Raw genomic sequence first — 19,378 nt, 5'->3', positions numbered from 1 at the left:
CATATATTCTTACAGTATAGCTCATTCATGTCCAAAAATTTTTAAGGTCTATACGGTTTCAGAATAATAACAGAAGGGAAAAAAGTAGCTCATTTAACCTGCCTTTCTGATTTTTAATTGTTTAATTTACATGTCATTTAATGCTAATTACTTGGATTTCATTCAAAGCTCCTTTTGACAAGCCAAAGGTGATGGTAAGTCTGAGAGTTTGGATAAGTGAAAAATTCCGGAAAACTGCAGGGTGGCTGCTGCTCTTGTCAGTTTGTGACGTCTCTTGTCCCTGTGCATTTTCATGCTCAAAGTGTTCAGTGTTGGAGCACATAGCATACCCTGCTAAGAGTGTAACACAGACATTGTATAGACATTTTATTCTTCAAATACAGCCCCCAAAGGAGATTTTGAGTGCAAAATGTTGATATATAACAATGCACAATAATGTACCAAACAATATTAATTTAATACTGTGCCGTAGTGAGACCCCCCTGAACTTTCTCAAAAGCTTTGAACTTTTCAGTCACCGTGAAATCATTCTGGGCAGCTGGCCAGTTCCTAGATAAACTGTGTGTACATCAGTAGCAAAGCTTTTAATTTTTAACGTGATTGATCTCAGCCTGTTATGAAAACTGTCAACTAAAATGAAAGTGTTAGAGCATTGCAGTAAATTTTTCATAATCATTTAATTTCACTGAAATATTTACAGAGTGTTTAAGTGAATTTCACATGCGCTTGCCTCACAGACCATATGAAAACTGAATCTTTCACTCTTTACATTTTGCACATCACTGGCTCTTCTTCCATGACCAGAATTAAGTGAATAGAGAACAAAACAAAAAGTTAGGAAGGGTAGGTATTATCCCTTTGGCTATGGTTAACTCTGTTTCTCCTTTGGCATGTTCTCACCAAAGTGTCAATGACTGAGAAATTACTCAATGACTGTGTTAAATTTGAGCTTTTGGTTTGCTTTGCAAGAACGTTACTTTTGAGGATGCTTCTGTCTCTAAATGCAAATTGGTGATATTAAGAGTTATTCCTCTTAGCCCTTTGAACTGTTCAAGTGATCATGTTCATATTAGCAGACCCTGGAGCACTTCCACGTTCCAGGCTGTCAGCTCCCGCCTGAGTCCATAATGAGACCTCTGCATGTGCAGATACTTCTCACATCCTGCTTCTGTATAAGGGGATGTAGGTTGGAAGGCACGCGTGACACCGCCCTGCATTCACCTGAAGATCTGAAGTGCACTGTGGCATGTCTCTTCTGGTGAACGTAGGGAGAGACTGTGGGAACACAGCTCTCCTCATCAGGTCCTGCTGCTTGTCTCACATCAAAGCTTTAACACTTTTTCAGTAACTCCAGTCACTGCTGTCGAAGAAGTTGCAGTATGCACTTTAAAAGAACTTACTACTTTTACCCTGACCACACTTGCAGTGTTTAATACCTGGGTGACTATAGTACTACAGTGTTTTAAGATTAAAAAAATTAAGAACCACCATTTATTGCCTTACTCTCCTCTTTAGGTTCTACATAACACTGTGTATACTGCGTGGCTCAAGCACTGTAATATACCTTTTTTTTTTTTTTCATTTTTAAATGTAAACACTTTCATTTCCGAAACACAGATGAGAAAGCTTTAGTAGCTGACAGAGGTGGGATGGTTTGTGAATAGTCTCATGGTGTGACTCTGCTGGCCTGGTGGGACCAATGTGGTTACGTAGGAGAGGCCAGCTTCCTGCCAGGAAGGCTGCTATCTCCAGCAGGGCAGCGATTGCTTTTCTGACCATCCCAGCACAATAGTCTGACCTTAGCCAGGATGTGTCTGTGTTAAAGAGCGAACCCTGCCCCTTTTTCTCATTAGTCATTACCTGCTGTCTCTTTTATTCCCCCCGCCTCTACCCTAGTCTTCCAGTTTCACCACCATTCGTGCTACTGTGTGTACTTAGGACAACCACTTACAGGTTCTGTTCAGTTTTAAGGGTCCACATCTTAATTATGCTGAAGCTGGTTTTAGCGGTTTGTAAGGTTTGTAAGGAAACCTTGAGGTCACAAAGAAATTTACAGCTGAAGCTGCATTAAGTAGTATGAATGAGATCGTCCGGCATTAATGCCTGGGCTGCGCCATGAGAGAGGATCAGTACCATGAAGCAGTTGCTGCTGCCGCTGCATTTACAGTGTGTGCAGTTCAGAGGGTTTTGCTTCAGAAAAGATTCGGTCTCGCACTGGGCTACGTGCCCCATCACACATCGGGTTTGAAGCCACCCTGAGGACCAGCCATTGGTTCTGAACCTTACGTCAGTCTCAGTGCCTGGAGTGCATTTGCGTTCAACCAAGATGGAGCTTGGGGTTTTGTCTCCTCCAGGAAAAATCTGTTTTGCTTACCAACACAGCTCATAAACTAAACCAGCAAACAGCAAGTGCTGATGTTTGGGGGATTGAATTCAAACTGCTCCGAACCGAATGGAGACATGGCCATCATGCCTTTCTGGGAGAAAAAACACACAGACATGCTCTCTTCAAGAAGTCTGCCTTTCTCACAGATGTCTTTTGTATTGATCTCAAACAATTATGTGAACAGATCAGGGTGACCTCGGATTTCAGGGATCCGTATCTGAACGTGTTTTTCAAGCTACCATTGGAATCCCAGATTAAGATTTCCTCTCTGCCACTCCTCACCATTTATGTACTATTTGGATAAGTTGTTCTGATGTAAGTTCAGAGCAGACAGTTGTACTGTATGTATTGTGACATTAAATCTGCCCCTATAAACTCAAGCACCCATGGAAATAGTGGAAATAGACATAAATTCCTTCTATGGCTTTACAGGAACTGTTCTAGCAGCCACAAGAGAATTTAGCCAAGCCAGGCTGACAAAATGTCGGTTACCTGCTCCCAGTAGGCTCATTGGAGCTGGAGATGGAGGGCCACACAGAGCAAATCAGACCAGTGTACATTTCCTTGCCAATAGTAATAATCATAAATAAAATTTAAAATAATAGATAAAATGTCCTCTTATTTTGGGTTTAGCTGTTACTAGAAACACTCTGCACCATCATCGCTATGTTTCAACATGGTCTTGTACTTTTGAAAATACGTTTGTTATGCAGTAAAAAAAGTTGAAATGTAAAGGTTTTAAGCAGCAATACAAAATAAGATGTATGTCACGTGGAGCACAATTACACCCTAAGCGCATAGAGGAGAACTTGGTGAAGCTAAATGCCTCATGTTCCCCAATATGTAATATTATCACAGCATGAGTAATTGGAGATATTCTGTAGAACTGCTTTGACTTCAGGTTATTTTAAAGCCTGTCTTGAATCATTCTCCTATTTAGACGGGATATTGCTGAACCTTTTGAACTATACAGTTTCCTACTTCCAAGCTGTCCCTGATCTGTTCTGCACTGAGACTTCAGACAACATTGCAGTCTGTTGTATGCTCTCTATTCTGTATAGACTGACTTCTGCGAAGAGGAGTACGTAGCTGTAAGAGACGTTGTTTGTCAATGCCAAAATCCACATACTTATGCAATGGTTTCTTATTAAAAAGCAAACCAGCAGAAACTGGAAACCTTTTTTTTCCCTCCAAAAATTAGCCCTTCCCAAAGCTTTTCAACAGTACTACATTGCCCTGTTAGATTATCCAGTTCATTTCCTTGTCAGTGAGGGATTTCTTGCTACAGTACTCCAGCATTTCGAAGGTTCTGTCTAGTCTGAATTTGAAATGATGAGGCACTTCCCTCCAGAGACTTCTCTGAACACTCAGAGGTTTCCCTGTAAGAATAATCTTTATTCTCAGCCTAATAATTCCCTTTCTTAATTTCATCCTCTTACTCCTATATTTGGGGTACTCTATTATATTCTTGAAATAATTTGTTTTCAAACATTTCTTACCTAAATTTACATCATCTCACCTCTCCTTACTTTATTATCAGTGATGGTAGGTGTAGTATAAATACTGGTCCCATTTCGTCTTTCTCTTCTTTTTTCTCCCTTGCCCCAGTTGGTTTATGTAGCTCTCCCCTGGTTTTCATGGCTCTCTTCTGCACTGTTTTGGCTTGTCAGTGAGAAACTGATAAAATGGCATTTAGAAGCGAATGCATACCCAAGTGTGGTCTCTTCAAGCAGCATAGAGAGGAGCAGTGGAATTCTGTACCATTTTCTAAAACTATATAGTGTCTAACCAACAGAGATTGGTTGTGAGCATAGCCTTTGGCTGGTAATGTAATTGGTGCCCAAATTGGCCTTTTGATGCTGTACTGAAGTACAAGTTCTTGTTTAGTTTCTGCTCTTATCCTTGTTCTAGAACCTCTTCAGTCTGTTATTTCCTGCCCCTATTTCTAAATCTGTCTTTTTCCTTGTCCGCCGTGGTATTTGCAACTCTTCACATTTTATATCAAGTGAATTTCATTAATGTCATAATTTCTTCCTTCCAAGGATCATTAATGAAGCAATTGAATAGGACTGGACATAATACAGATTTATGCAATATTCCACTTCTCTTCTGACTCAGTGCTTTACCATTAATCACTAGTCTTTGTTTGTAGCTCTTCAAACAGTTTCCAGTCCACATGACAACTTAAATCCAATCGAATATGAATTGATTTTCAATTTAAGCTGCACTATGGCTGGAAGTGGTGATGTTGCTGATAGCATGACAGTGCAGCAGAGCAGATGTTCTTCTATAGCATGCTGTGGGAGCATGACATTTGCACTAGGCAGTGCCAATGAGAGTTAAAGCTCCAGTCGACTTCCTGGGCTATTCCCCCTGGTAAAAAACTGTAGCTGATATCCATCAGCAATATTCCCTGCAGGTACTGCTGGTGAAAATCTGTTTTCAAATGTAAGCTTCTAAGTCTGTGCTCACAGGCGGGTGGGAGAAAGAGAATTGAAATAATCTTAGTTAGATGTATGCTTATTGAAATAGTATGCAATATGCATACCATTTAAAATAAATGTAAAAATGAATTTCACTGATTCTTTTTGACTTGGTATTTTGTTGCAATGACACAACTGAATTGCTACATAAGGTAATCAAAATTCAGGAATCGTGTCTCCATATTGTATCTTTTTTTATCTTATATCATTAGTTGTAGCCATCATCTGTCCACATAGAGAATGCCTTTTCTGTATTTAGAAGTGTCATACTCCATGAAATTAACTGTTTGTGCATACTTAATAATGCAACATTTGTTATCATATTTGCTGCAGCTCAGTATCAGAATTGCTGATGTAGATGGATTCTTTTGAGTCCTTTGTTATTACTTGCAATATTCATCTGAATGTAATTCGGTTATTTTCATGTTCTGAGAACTGGATTTCTTTAAAGTTGCTCCCTTTTAAAATGCTATGTTCTATTTGAAAATTGAACAGCTGTCAACATATGCAGAAAGATATGCCTAATAAGAAGAGATCATGGATGCTTATGTGCTTGATAAAGTGCTAGGGATCTGTGAAGAAAACATAGAAATAAGCATATTGATTAGGACACTAATATGCTTAGTATTTTAAAATTAAAATTATTAGCAATCCTCCCCTTTATGACTTTCAATTTAAGGCATGGTATTGTTAGGTGTTTGTCAGCTTCTAGCGCAAGCAGAGCAATAAACTTCCGAGTATCAAATTCACCCTCTGTAGTTCTTTGCTGCCATCTTCTGTTTCTTTAAATGATTGCCGTTATTATTTAGATTCTGAAAAACAAGGCTGGGATATTTCAGAGAAAAATTTCCCTTTCTATCATTTTTTTCATTTCCTTGTTTTCAGCTAAAGCAAAGTGAAGCAAATGCAGATACGAAGGAGAAGCTTCCATTGCGTCTACGCATCTTTGAAAAATTCCCAAACAGGCCACAAATGGTGAAAATCTCCAAGCTTCCTTCAGATTTCACAGTTCCAAAGATAAGGTATTGAAATATTTCTGTTGCTAGTATGCTATAATCCTGCCTGGTGCCACATAGCACCAAAAATATGTAACTGTTTTGCTTGTGGATTAGGCAGATAGTTCAGAAAATCCAACGTGAAACAGATATAACATTGGTATTGAAAGGAGGTGGCATTTTGGGTTTACCTCATTTTTACTTTTGGAAAAAAAACCCCATAGTATTCCTTATAACATATTCGTGAATGCAACTAAATTGACCGGAAGCAACACAAATGCAATATGATTGAAAAGTGTGTTGTTGTTTTTTGACTCCCATTTGGATTTAGATTCTTGGCTGACATAGACAACTAGCAGTCTAATCAATTCTCATGTAGCTTTTTAAAGATAAGGTCAACTGGCAGAAAATCATTAGAAGGGGATAACACAGGCCATCCAATACCAGTTAGGTTGTGATGACCTTGTCCCTTCTTTGTATTTGCATAGTTACCACTTTCCTGTAAAACTCACCTTAATAAAGGATCGGACCCTTAGCTGGCTACTAGGTCATCAGTCACAGTACGATTATTCTTGGTGTGGTCACAAAAAAAGCTACTGATATCCAAGGGTTGCTCTGGCACGTACAGGCTGCTAAGGCCCCTGAAAGAGCGCAGGTTGACCAAACAGGTCCTCTGGTGATGCCCGTTCCAGTATACCCATGGAGCACGTGCTGGAAGAGAGGATGGTGTGAAAGACAGCTGTCAGCATTCTGGGCCTCCTGAGATTATATTTCTTTTGATTAAGCTCACAGGAAGCTAATGGAAGTGGTTTGTATCATCTTAGCTGAATCAAAAGAATAATGCTGGTCAGAAGGTTCAGGAAAAGCAACCTTCCAAACCTGAAGGAAGCAGTCATAGATATTTTGCTTTCAATACCAAAATACTGTTTGGTTATATATTGAGGGTGTTCTTCTCCTAGTCTTTGTCTTTTTTGGTATTTCTTTCTAGCTGAGGTTTTCCCATCGTACTCTAGACTAATACGTGATCATGCTAACTACTGAAACAGACTTCGAACTATCACCAGCAAATCATATCTTTAAATCTGAAGCTTGTACTACGTAGAGCTATTTCTTCAGATAAAAATTAGTTTTGACGTAGTCAATTTACACTGAAAATAGGGCAACTGTACTAAACTTAAAATACAGCAAGATAAATGTACATTATTTGTAAACAGAAATGCTTCACCGTTTTAAACACGGCATATGTGAGGCAGAGAATTGCTGAAGGGCCTTAATCCTGGCATTCAAAGCAGTTGTATGAACAGATGTTGTCTGAAATATTGAAGAAAGAATTTCTTCCAGAGAGTATGTTTCATTTGGATTATATCAGCGTTTGATTTACACTGAAGTAACAACTTAGTGTTTAATGAGCTCAAAAGAGCTGAAAACTGCAAAAGGCACTTCAAATATTTAGTGCTTTAACTGGTAAATAAATAAATAATCGGTATTAAAAGGAATTAAATTATTTTCTTCAAAGCTAGCCACCCATCTCTCAATTCAGTTATGGATTTCTTTAATTAATATAAGCTTTAACAGTTATTTTGACTCTGTCCATTTATATATCTGTAGCCCAGTACAACTTGGCCTTTGAGTTTATCCATCTTAGCACTAATGGGTTGTGACGTGTCATAAAGAAAACCAAATATTAACTCTTCCTACATTTTTAATCCATCAATATCTTCTGCTTGTTCACAAGGGAAAGTTTTATGAAGCAGTTTATTGATCGCCAGCAACAAGATACCAGCTGTTTGCTGCGAAGACTTCCTTCAGCATCTTCTTCCTCATGTGACCACTCTAAAAGATCAGCAATCGAAGAAAACAAATACATTGATCAAAAGGTAAGTCAAGAATATAGAGCAGTATATGTCTTTCCTTGAGTATTGTGAGGAAAGATCTCAGATTATTCAGTTTGTCAACCTATGTAAAAGTGAACACAAGCTAAGACAACTAAACACAGGTTAAAAGGCTATACTTAATTTAGCCTAAAACAGACATCACAGCAGATCCTCATTTGGTTTAAATTTTCATGTCTCCTTTCACTTCAAAATTCAGGATTTGATACGTAATTTTTTTTCCAATGCATCCATCTGATAAAGCTATTTTTTTAAGTAGTCTTTCTGTTAATCACTTAGAAGCTGGTGGAAAGTTAAAGTTTCTGAATATCATATTGGATTTTTGAGTGTCATGATACTGTTACAATGTTGAAAACACACTTCACTAAAGCACGGTCACTGTGTAATCACTGGAGACGAGTGAAAATTTTAAAATTATTCTGTTTATTTAGAGGATGTTAGCCTCTCTGTAGGCCTTGGAATCACTAGAAAACAGATGCTGAATACATATATTTGAGACCCATTGTGTTAAATGCTGCCAGTCTCCGAGCTGGACTAGCATCGGTAGTTGGATGTGAAAAATATCAGGACTGCTTGGAATGATGATGATGATGACGCAGCATAAGTAAATGTGTGTGACTTCTTGCACCTTGCAAAACTACGGAGTCAGAAAAAACATTCACGTGCATCATGGAAGACAGTGGTTTCCCAGATTTCTAGTGGCATCTACACCGATGTGACTTCTCGGTCACTTGTAATATTGTGTAAGTTATTAGTGACATTTTAACAGACAAAAGAAAAGTCCTTTCAGTATTCATAACAGGGTGCTGGAATCCTGCTTGAATGTAAACATCAGGCATTTGTAAATAAATTTTAAGTCACAGAATCACAGACAAGGAAAAGAAAGAGGGTATATACTGGAGCTACACAGTATAACTCTGGATTTCGTAGTATGTGGTTTGCAACTGTAACTCAGGACAGCATTCCTACAGGCAGAAAGCAGAGCTGGGAAAAACAATGCTCTTCTGATAGTGAACGAAAAGAGACCATTTGCAAATTACTGTTAATTTCCATCCCTATTTCAGTGCAAGAACCCATTCCTGTGGCCAATGTGTTCTGTGGCATCAGTAAGCCAAAGCTGAACAGCACGGCCTGAGAGGGAGGTCTGTGGTAAACTATTATTTGTCAGACAAGGAAGGTCACAGGAAGGAATCAAGCCTAAATGGACATCATCTACTCTAACAAGCACAGCAGAAAAATTGGATAAATTATTAAACTACAAGCCTAGGGGTCAGCAGAACTATGCCAAATATCCCTAATGATGGACCTCAAACACTGCACCAGGGAAATCAGAGTACATTTCTACCATGTAATGAAGAGATGAACAGAGACCTTAAACTTGTCCCAGCCACACCGATAAGTCCACAATATGCAATGCAGAGCTATGCAATGATTCCATAGATCTGTTTGCATAAATATACTTCAGGTATATTAAATTGCAATCTTAATTCCTTCTGCCTGCTGTTCACAAAAGTGAATCCTTATTGTGTTTCAAGGTAGATGAATACACGGCACAGTTTATTCAATGAGATTTTGCAATATGAAAACAGAATGCTGCATTCTTTTCAAATTTTCACTTCACTCCGAGAGAAAATATGCATGGTGTGACTTTCATTTTTTAATTAAGTGTTTGCAAATTGATTTTGCAATTTTCAATGTACTTTAAGCACACAGATTCCCATACCTCAAGGGGAGAATTGATGATGAGTAATATATCTGATAAATGCAGTTTAAAACAAGGTATTTACACATTCCTATTAAGAGGGAGAAACCACTAGGAAGGGTTTTGTGGAAGTAATTACTCTGGCTTTCTATAGTTACAGTTGCCAAGGCAACCTCACTTTTGTATGAACAAATCTTCTTAAAAATATATCTTTAAAACAAGCTTAGAATGACTGGTTGCACTTAAATACAAACCTTGCATGCATACTTTACTTTTCTTTGTAAAAAAAGAAACCTGACCAAACATTTTACTGATCTGAGTGCCTAATAGGATGCATTTCCACTGCTCCTGATAGCAGTGTGATGGCTTCAGAAACTTCTCACACCTTTTTTGCATTGTAGTTGATGAAAAAATAAGGGTGGAATCAAAAGTCGGGATTCTGCTGGCAAATCAGATTTGGCTCTGTCCTTCCTGTATGGTGGCTGAACTGTGGCTAGTTCCTCCATTTTCTCCTGGACTTATCAGTATTTCCACATTCCACACCTGCTGAAGTGATAGGAAGTACTTAATACATATATTCCCTTATCTCCACTTCAGCATCATTCTTTTTTCTTTCTCTAAAAATCTGCCTATATATATATTTGTGTGTGTGTGTACATATATATATATATGGTGTTGGGTTTGTGTTCAGAATCAATCTGACCCATAATTTGTGATGATTGGTAAAGCAAATTGGTTTTTGTTCTCTTATATAATGGCTTTAGTAAGTCTTTTCAGTATTATAATTACTCCCTTGAAAACATATTTTAAGTTGTAAAAGGGGTGTAGACTTTCATTGAATTCTTTCTTTTTTTTATGGTATTTTACCTTCTCAAAGTAATTGAAAAATTTATTTATTCGTATATATTACCATAACCATGACAACAGTCGGTTTGAAGTTATTTTCATCCCTGCTGAATCAAAAGAAGAGCTTTGGAAAACAGATTTCTCTGCTATACTCCTTTTCTCTAGCCAAGTCTGTGAGCTCCAGAAGTTTTTCTAACTATTCCAAATTTTTAAACTATTATCAAAGTAATAAACTAACCAAACACTAATATAAAAAATAACTTTTAGATACCTAAATACCCTTTACTTTGTATACATCCCATAAGAGTTCTCTCTCAATGTGTGGGGTCTGAGTGGGTGTGTGGGGACAGGGTGTGCCATCTTCACTCTTCTACATCTAGTGCCAGCAACACCTGGGCTATCTCAGATGCGGATGCTTGATGGGCAGCTTAGCATGCTGCTTTGCTTGAGTCGTTCATGATTTTTTTATAATTGTTTATGATTTATATCTGTAACTTTGTGTGCAAGACTGGGATTCTCTGGGGTTCTCTGAACTTAACACTGCTGGAAGTGTGGGATGGTGACTCTTTGCTCTCTGCTTGAGGTCCTGCTGAGCAAACTTTCTTAAACCCATTGGTCTTGCCGCACACCTCCTCCACTCCATGCTGAGCTATTCTATCCTGATGTAGTCTGCAGGCCATGAGTTGAAGAGCTCTGGGTGGAATTAGAGAAATCAGGACTGCTGAGGTTGATGAAGATACCCCTGTTGTAGTATAAAGTTCCATGAGGATGCTTTCTGGTGAAAGAAGGAAGGCTGCTCAGAAAAAGTGCAAATATAAGGAGGCAGTGCCATTATAAAACTAATGGGAAAAGTATCTGCAGAAAGGGTTAAAAAATTAAAAGGGGGAGTTATAGTGTTAAATTAACATTGCAGATGTGGGAGAAGGGGAGTTTTAGAGACAAAGAGGGAAGCATTCTTTATATTTGTATGAAAATTATTCATGGTATGCTGGGAATTTCCTTAGCTAACCAATATTTCAGGAAATTCTTGGACAGGATAACTGCATGAAATACAGAAACAGAAATTTTTTGTGTGAGTTGGTGAATGAGAAGAAAGGAAGTTGGCAGAAAATAAGGACATCTCACTGTGGTGGCTCTCACAAGATCCTGAGGGGTAGTCACAGCAAGTTTTAGGGGACAAAAAAACTAAACGAGCTGTAAGTTTTGCAACAAAACAGGTGTCCAGTAAAATACAGCTGAGTTGGCTGTAGAGCATTGGCCTTGGCTTCTTAACTTCAAGACTGGAATCAGAGGAGCACAGAAACACCTCAGAGCACGTTCCTAAGAGACATACAGCTTTTACCAAGCCCTGTGAAAAGTTGTTGTGAGGAGGACACTCCTGGATCGGTTACTTATCTTTGGCCACAGAACACAGCACATTGCTGTTACAGTAAAATTCAAAACTGACAGGCTCATGAGATGAACCTTGAATATGCCTATAGCTCAATATGTACAGATACCCACGTGCAGGTTTACCGCACTGGCACAGCAGGAGTGAATTCCAAAACAAAGCAAAAGAGTGTTTAATATATCCATATTTCAGACTTTCATTACTTCATACCCATAGCTCGGACTTTGAGCATCTCCCATTTAATTGAAGGAATATAAACAAGCCAGCCCTCTTATTTCTGCATTTCTAACATTAACTGGATAGTAGCAGACATGCTTTCTCTTTTCTGTCCTCTTTATTATCCTGTTTCCTTTCACATGTAGGAGTTTTGGTTTTAGCTCTGCAGGCAGTGAAGTTAGTAGTCATTCCTTTTTCCTGTGGGAGCAAGATCCATCATTAAGGTCTAGCTCCTGTTAAATCTCGACCTCCCACACCATATGCCTCTCCCGTTGGTTTCCTAGTTACAGCAGAATCTACCTGTATGACAGGAGCCATGGTCAGAAAGTGAGAGCTGATCTCGGAGGTAGGCAGAGCCATTAACACGAAGGACTATGAATATTAAGCAGCAGACCTCGTGCTGGATTCTGCATTCTTTGGGGAGTTGGTGCACAGAACAGAGCACCGAGGTGATATGTTTGTGATGACCTGTTGCCTTGCAGGTGGGCTGCTGAGCTTTGCACCCGCCTTTTTTTATGCTATTTGGCTTTATTCCCAGATATGATCCTGCTGGTAACCGTTAAAGTTAGATGGGAATGAACACAAACATCAGTTTAATTATAAGCCTCATCCTGGAAAGGTCTGAGTACTTCCTTGGAGATCAACTCCCTCTGGTTTATGTACAAATCATTGTCTCAACACCTCAGGGAAAGTTTATGATTTTATCTGTTTACAATTTCACACACAAACTCAACACACAAGCTTGCCCACAACTTCTAACGCATGTTTAGTTAACATCACAGATACTCCATTTGTGAGCTGCTGAGATATGCCACCTATTCTTGATAAGATGTTGTCATTTAATCTGGCAGTTTGTTCCAGCATGTCTTTTTCTGATCTGTGCTCGGCTTCTTTCATTAACTATTCTTTTTCTTGCAAAAAGAACCACATGTAGTCTGAGAGTATTCTGGAAGGACTTTTCTTTGCAGAAAGTATGTGTAATTGTAAATGCTGGAATAGCATTTCCGCTTTTCTAAGGCATAGCTTTTAGTATTGAAGGCAGTGTCCCAACATATCTTTCAGAAGATCATGGGGCATGAAGACATACTCATAAACTTTGGGTTTTTTTCTTCTTCTTAGAAAAGAACCAAGGGTAGAATATTTATCCATAAATTGTCATCTCCAGAATTTCTACTTCTTATTGTAATAAAATTATGTCCCAAGTTAATCAACCTCTTCTGAACTTTACTTTGGGCATTCTATTGTGCAGAGCAGAATATTGGCAAAAAAAGTATGACAACCTTCTGTTGTGTTCCTGGTTATTTTTTTCTCTAAGTAATTTGAAAGAATAATTTTATCACATTAATTTTGAATATAGCAGAAACTAATGAAGTGTAATTGCATATGAATTCCAAGCAGAAGAAAAGATGATTTATTTTAAACATTTTTTCTGAAGTAATTCTTGCAAAACTCTATGCATAAGTATCCAAAAAAATCATTCAGACTTTATCTTGATCTCCCTTCACTGAGTATCTGAGTAGAACTCTGTCCTACAATTTCAGTTTCCATATACCACTTGTTAATTAAACACAGCCAAGTGCATCAGTCTTACCTGTTCATGTCATTCACAGGATACTGCCAAAATCTATCTAGCTATAACATTCAGAAAAGTCATTAAAACAATCTACCTTGCTGGAATGAGAATGCCGTATGAATCCAGCATTTTCTTGCTCATTACAGTCTTGATTTCCAAAGGAGATAATTTTTGTCCCATGTCTATTCTTATCAGATCTTTCTAATGAAGTTGATATATTTAAATACAGTAATATATTTCAGGTTTTCTAAAAATCAGGAGATGTCTTTGTCTATTTTGCATATTTAAAGATTTCATTTATTTTCAGATAAAATGGATATGTAACTATGTCCCTGTGTCTAAATAACCAATTTATAGAAAAAGACACTTTCTCATTAAGTATTTTACCACATACACATTTCAGATGGTGATGTTTAACTTTGTGACCAGGTTTGCTTCCAGAGCAGAGAAGACAGAACTGCAATAGTAACAAGACTCTCTTCTTGATATGGTCTGTCTCTGGTTTCTGATGATTTTAAAGTGCTTTGTCACTCTTGCCTTTCCATACTATTTCAGAATTCTGCCTGGAAAAGACCAGTTTTTAATTACATTCTGAGAGAAAAGAAGCTGGTGACTGGATACTTTGCCATTTTCAAAGTGCTGTAATTCAGCACTTCTTGCTGGCATTAGCTTTCTACTTCATCAGTTTTGCACTAAAAGATTTCAAGGGTTTGATACAAAGGCTGTGAAGATGCATTAAAATGCAAGGGGCTGATCATGCTTTTCCTGTTTCTTCAATCAAACAAAAATTCAGACATTGCAAAATTTTTAGGGATGCTGTATTTTAACAGAAATGAGCATGCATTAGTTTGGAGTGAAAGGAGAGGCAACAAGGGGCTGGGTTACAGGAAAACCCTTCTATTTGAGCTTTGTATTCTCCCTTTCCCCACACTTGCTGAGGAATCCAGCTCTCCTTCTCCAAGCCCTTTGGTCTCCCTCACCCACCCGCAGTACTCATTCACAAGAACTGATTAAATATAGTTGCAATTGCTTTGTTCTACTGAATGGAATTATATGCATATGCTTGTACAACCAGGAGTAATGTTCTTCCTTGTTCGCCCAACCCAAGTTACCTCCCACTTGAAACTCCCAGTCCATATCAGTCTTCTTCCATTCCCAGTCCAGCCTGGCTGGCAGCCCCTTTTTCCATAGAACCTCAAGATCCCCAGCTCAAAGTGTGGAGTGAAACCTTCTCTTCCATTGCTGTGCACCCAGCAGAATGTATTACAACCCCACATCAGCTTAGCCGGGAGTCCTCACTCCTACCCTGCTGTTGGCTGCCATGAGTAATCTACCCAGCCCTCTTTACTAGCTTTTCCCAAGGTCTCCCTGTCTCCCGCATCAAGTAAAGACAGAAAACAAAAGAAAACGAACGTATCCAAGGTGGCACTTGCCAAAATGATCAGAGGAATGGACCACCTCTCCTATGAGGACAGGCTGAGAGAGTTGGGGTGGTTTAGCCTGGAGAGAGGAAGGCTCCAGGGGGACCTTATTGCAGCCTTTCAATAATTAAAGGGGGCTTATAAGAAAGATGGAGACAAACTTTTTAGCAGGGCCTGTTGCAATAGGACAAGGGGTGATGGTTTTAAATTAAAGACGGTAGATTCAGAGTAGGTATAAGAAAGAAAGTTTTTACAATGAGGGTGGTGAGACACTGGAACAGGTTGCCCAGAGAGGTGGTAGAATGTTTCCCTGGAAATATTCAAGGTCATGCTGGACGGGGCTCTGAGCAACCTGATCTAGTTGAAGATGTCCCTGCTCACTGCAGGAGGGTTGCACTAGATCACCTTTAAAGGTCCCTTCCAACCCAAACCATTCTATGATTCTATGGAAAACCTACACTTCAGACTGCTGAAAGTAGGAAAACTCAGATATGCCAAAGAGAAAAACCCAAGACAAGACATGAAAGAGAGGGATTCTTCCTCCCTAGAGCTGCTCCCCCATGTGTCTGAGATGATCTATCATCATCCCTTTAAGTCTCTAGGGGTTTTTATGAGTATGCTAATATTAGCCTTGTCCACATTTTCAAACTTAATTGAAAAAGGTTTTTGGGTATGAAAGAACATGTAGATTTTCCAGACCAGTAGTCAGCTAATTAGAAGGACATGGCTTTCCTTAAGAGATAGGCAGCAATCAAGGGCAACAAAAGGAACTAAGGCTATTTCAGGTCAATGACTCCCAAGAGTTAAGGAGATTATGCCCACTTCTCATTCTAGACATCTGATCAAAAGGGACAGCCTTTGACTCCTTGTGGCACTTACCTAATGCTGGAACACTTTCTTGACTGTTTAGCGAGCCTGTTTCTTATACAGGACAACCTCGCCAAGGGCCAGATTTTCAAAGTCCAAATGAAAATAGTTAGCTGTGCTTTGAGAGAGGGAAATGGATTAGGTGATCTCTAGAGATCCTTTGTAATTGCATCCTTTATGATTCTGTAGGCATTAAGCAAAGTTTTCAGAAGAGCTTAAGAAATTCCCCACTGATTTCTATAGGATTTAGTCACTTGACCTGCTTAAATTCTTGTGAACATTTTGTTAGGTACCTACCAACAACTTGCAGTCTGGCCTTCCATCACACTTCATATTTTTGTCATGTTCATTTTGGTATAGTCCAGTCTCTTCAAACCAAAGATGCATTGGCAAAATGTTATTGAATAAATAACAATGTATGCATTAGAGAGGCTACACAGCAAACTCTTGTGACAGAAATATCCTATATTTAATGGAATGCTCAAGCTTTGAACAGATTCTGCCTAAATATTTCCTCTCTGTTTCTTAAAAATCACTCTGATATATTGCTTGCTTCATACTTTCCCCAGAAGCTGTACATATTTAAGTAACGATATAATACCTAGCAATCTGTTCATTCTGCAAGTCTACATAAACCGTCAACTGGCATCCAACAAATACCAAACTGAAACAGAAGCTTTGGATGATTTTTTTTTCCTTGCTTGGAATTTCTGGCATGGTACAGAAGACTACTCCCATATGGTCCTGCGTTTGCCTATAAAAGATTGCTATTAACAGCACTAGGCTAAAATTCCTAATTTTCATATGACACATAAGAAAGCCTTAGAAAAATATATTGCATGCACTTCTTTTTTCGGTTGTCAACCAAACATTTCAGACATTTATATCATTACTTACTTATGACTTTGTCTCACCTTATGCTGCAGAACACCCACTGACGCTCGTCTGTTCTGCCAACTCTGCAGTGAACTGATACAAACCAATGTACTACAATCACCAGTTTTTACCTGTTGATAGCATACAATTCTCGGTCAAATTCAGGTTGAAAACAATTGCTTTATGCAGTGCTTGCTGGGGTTTGTACACCACAAATGTGTCACTAGGAAAATATATCAAAACCTTGTCAATGAATAGCATTTCTCAAAACTTAAAACCACTGAGCCATATCTTAGCTGTTATAAATTGGCATAGATGCCCCTGAAGTCAGCAGTGCTGTTGCCAATACCCCTGGGCTGTAGGACCAATCCACAGTCATTGGCTGTCACCTAGCAAAGGTACAGTTCTGTGTTGCTTTGCTTTTAACCTTATGCCAAGGATTTTCTTTTTCCAGGACAGAAAGCCTGGATTTTTAAAATATACTATTAAATAAATATTGCTGTTTAAAATGTCTGCAGTTCCTTTTCAAAGCAGCGGGTGGCACTTGCAGAGCAACAATGTTCTGTGATTTAGCTTCTTTTGCAACGTTTGCGGTTGTTTATTGCTTTGTCCTTGTCGTTTTAGACAAATGGGATTTCATAGGATGTAGCATTCAGATCAAGTTCACACTGACTGGACCGGGTCATTTTGTCTGCCTGAACCCTGTCCTGCCAGCAGCAGCACTGAAGGGTGCCAGCACTTGTGGAAGACACACTACCTGCAGATCTCCTAATTCTGTGTCTCCAGGCCCATCTGTGTAAATAAACTCAAAGGAATGTTGGAAACAAGACATGAGCTTTATTCAAGGCTTTGTAGGAGCACATGCTTTCCATCCAAAACCTTTTCATCCAGGAAATATTATTGGTAATTTGCTGACCTGTCACAGATGTTGCTTACAGATTAAAATAACCTGCAGGAGTCCTTAAAAATGTGTTGTTGAAAACATATTTAACAGTAATCAGATGCTGCTAGGTGTTTTCAGGACAGTGTCTTATGCTAAAAAATAATGGTCTATAACAGAAAGCTATATGGCACTGTTATATCTGCACTGAGTGTATTTATAGGCTGCATAACAAAGTAAATAAATAAATAATGGCTAATAAAGATACACTGAGGGTGTCCTCACAGTACATCACCATCTGTAATAAAAAACCCAGCAGGCTAAACACATATACTCTAAAATAACCTCAGTAGAGTATACTGTACTTATTTAATTCCACATCATCTGATTGAGTAATGTCTTTTGTACATTAACACTGCTAATCATTTCCTCTGCAACATTCAAGAACTCGGTAGGTATCAGAAATTTTAATTGCCAGCCTCCTTCTACACCAGCATGCAGTATCTAGACGTTATTAAACAAAATACTGATCATCACCCCCATTTTCTGTTTGTACAGTTCCATTGCATTTGCCTGGTGTGCTATGCAAATTTGGAAAATTAAATGGGAAGCAGCTTGGTTTATTTATCTGATATAGAAATAAGAACACATATTTTAAAAATCTATAGTAATGTTTGATTTTCTTCAACACACATATTAACATATGCATGTTGCTGTTTGCTGACTCCTTTCAACATGAGAAAGGGATCAATCATGCATATCTAAAAATATTATCTTGCATTGCTTCTTCTGGATATTTTAAATTTAAGATAGATTCACCAGGCTTCTGCTGAAGCAAGGACTCCTAAGTCATAAAGAGCAATGAGGCCCATCATCTTCAAAAGCCGTAACCCTTGGAAGTGCCTGGGTTGTATTACCAGTTAGTTCCATTTTGGACCACTGAGATCCCTAAGCACCAAAGTGTCAGATCTTGTGCATGCTCATATATTCCTTGATTAAAGAACTGGATACCTGGCTCCAATCTAAATCCTGTCACAACACAGGGGGAGAGAGGTTGGTAGCAAGCCTTCAAAACTTCACCCAAGCCTCAGTCCATTGGGTATGCTTAGACCATGGTCAATGCCCAAGGACGTACTGCCTCAGGTACAAGTTTCACAGCAAGTCCTTCTGAAAAAAAGTGCAGGAACAGTAAATGCACTCTTTGCACATATAATCTGGTGCAACACCCTGTGTTCTGGTCCCTTTCCCCATTCCCATGACTTCTTAGGCATTTCTTTGTTTAAGTATCACTGAATAAATTCATGAACATCTCTGGGAGTAGGAATTAGAACCCTGTCTAGATCCCCTATCTCAGTGTCTATGGACATGGCCTCCTTCCTACTGCTTCACTTCACCTCTCTGGCTCTGTGGATGCTGCACCTCTGGCTGTGCAGTGGCCAAATACCAGAGTGGAGGGCTGTCCTTGCATATCCCCAGCAGAGAGCTAGGATGTTCACTGAAGGCATCAAAAATGGGGTCAAACCATTTCCAGCTGTGGCATGCAAACGATTTGGCAGCATGCTTTTGTGCAAAACATAGGCCACTGCATCCTTCTTCGTAAGTCTTGCTACCTAGCAGGAGGATTCAGCAGTCCCTGGTAGATGAATGTGCGAGATATAAGTAGCCCTTGGCCTAGGCCTGCTAGCAGCTTTGCTTGAGATGTTCTTCTCCCTTGCTGGCTCTAGATGGTTTAGCACTTGGTTTGGGGAAGCACTAAATGTGCCTGTACAAGCAAGCGCCCAGCCTCCATATAAGGTATTTGAAAAGAAGTCGACTCCATGCTCCCACTTTCCCAGGGCACGTTCCTTTGTT

The 19,378-nt window shown here is 39.0% G+C and overlaps 1 protein-coding gene across 1 annotated transcript in view; it reads left to right on the top strand.

Moving 5' to 3' along the window:
* NALCN (sodium leak channel, non-selective) overlaps window positions 1-19,378 on the top strand; it is a 246,892-nt gene that overhangs the window by 179,765 nt on the left and 47,749 nt on the right. Inside the window, exons 16-17 of the mRNA XM_075090175.1 lie at window positions 5,755-5,891; window positions 7,600-7,741. Coding sequence (XP_074946276.1) covers window positions 5,755-5,891; window positions 7,600-7,741 — 279 coding nt within the window. The remainder of the gene's footprint in view (window positions 1-5,754; window positions 5,892-7,599; window positions 7,742-19,378) is intronic.

The sequence above is a fragment of the Phalacrocorax aristotelis genome, chromosome 1, assembly GCF_949628215.1.
Source record: "Phalacrocorax aristotelis chromosome 1, bGulAri2.1, whole genome shotgun sequence".
Classification (NCBI taxonomy): Eukaryota; Metazoa; Chordata; class Aves; order Suliformes; family Phalacrocoracidae; genus Phalacrocorax; species Phalacrocorax aristotelis.
This window is presented reverse-complemented; position numbering and strand designations above follow the sequence as displayed.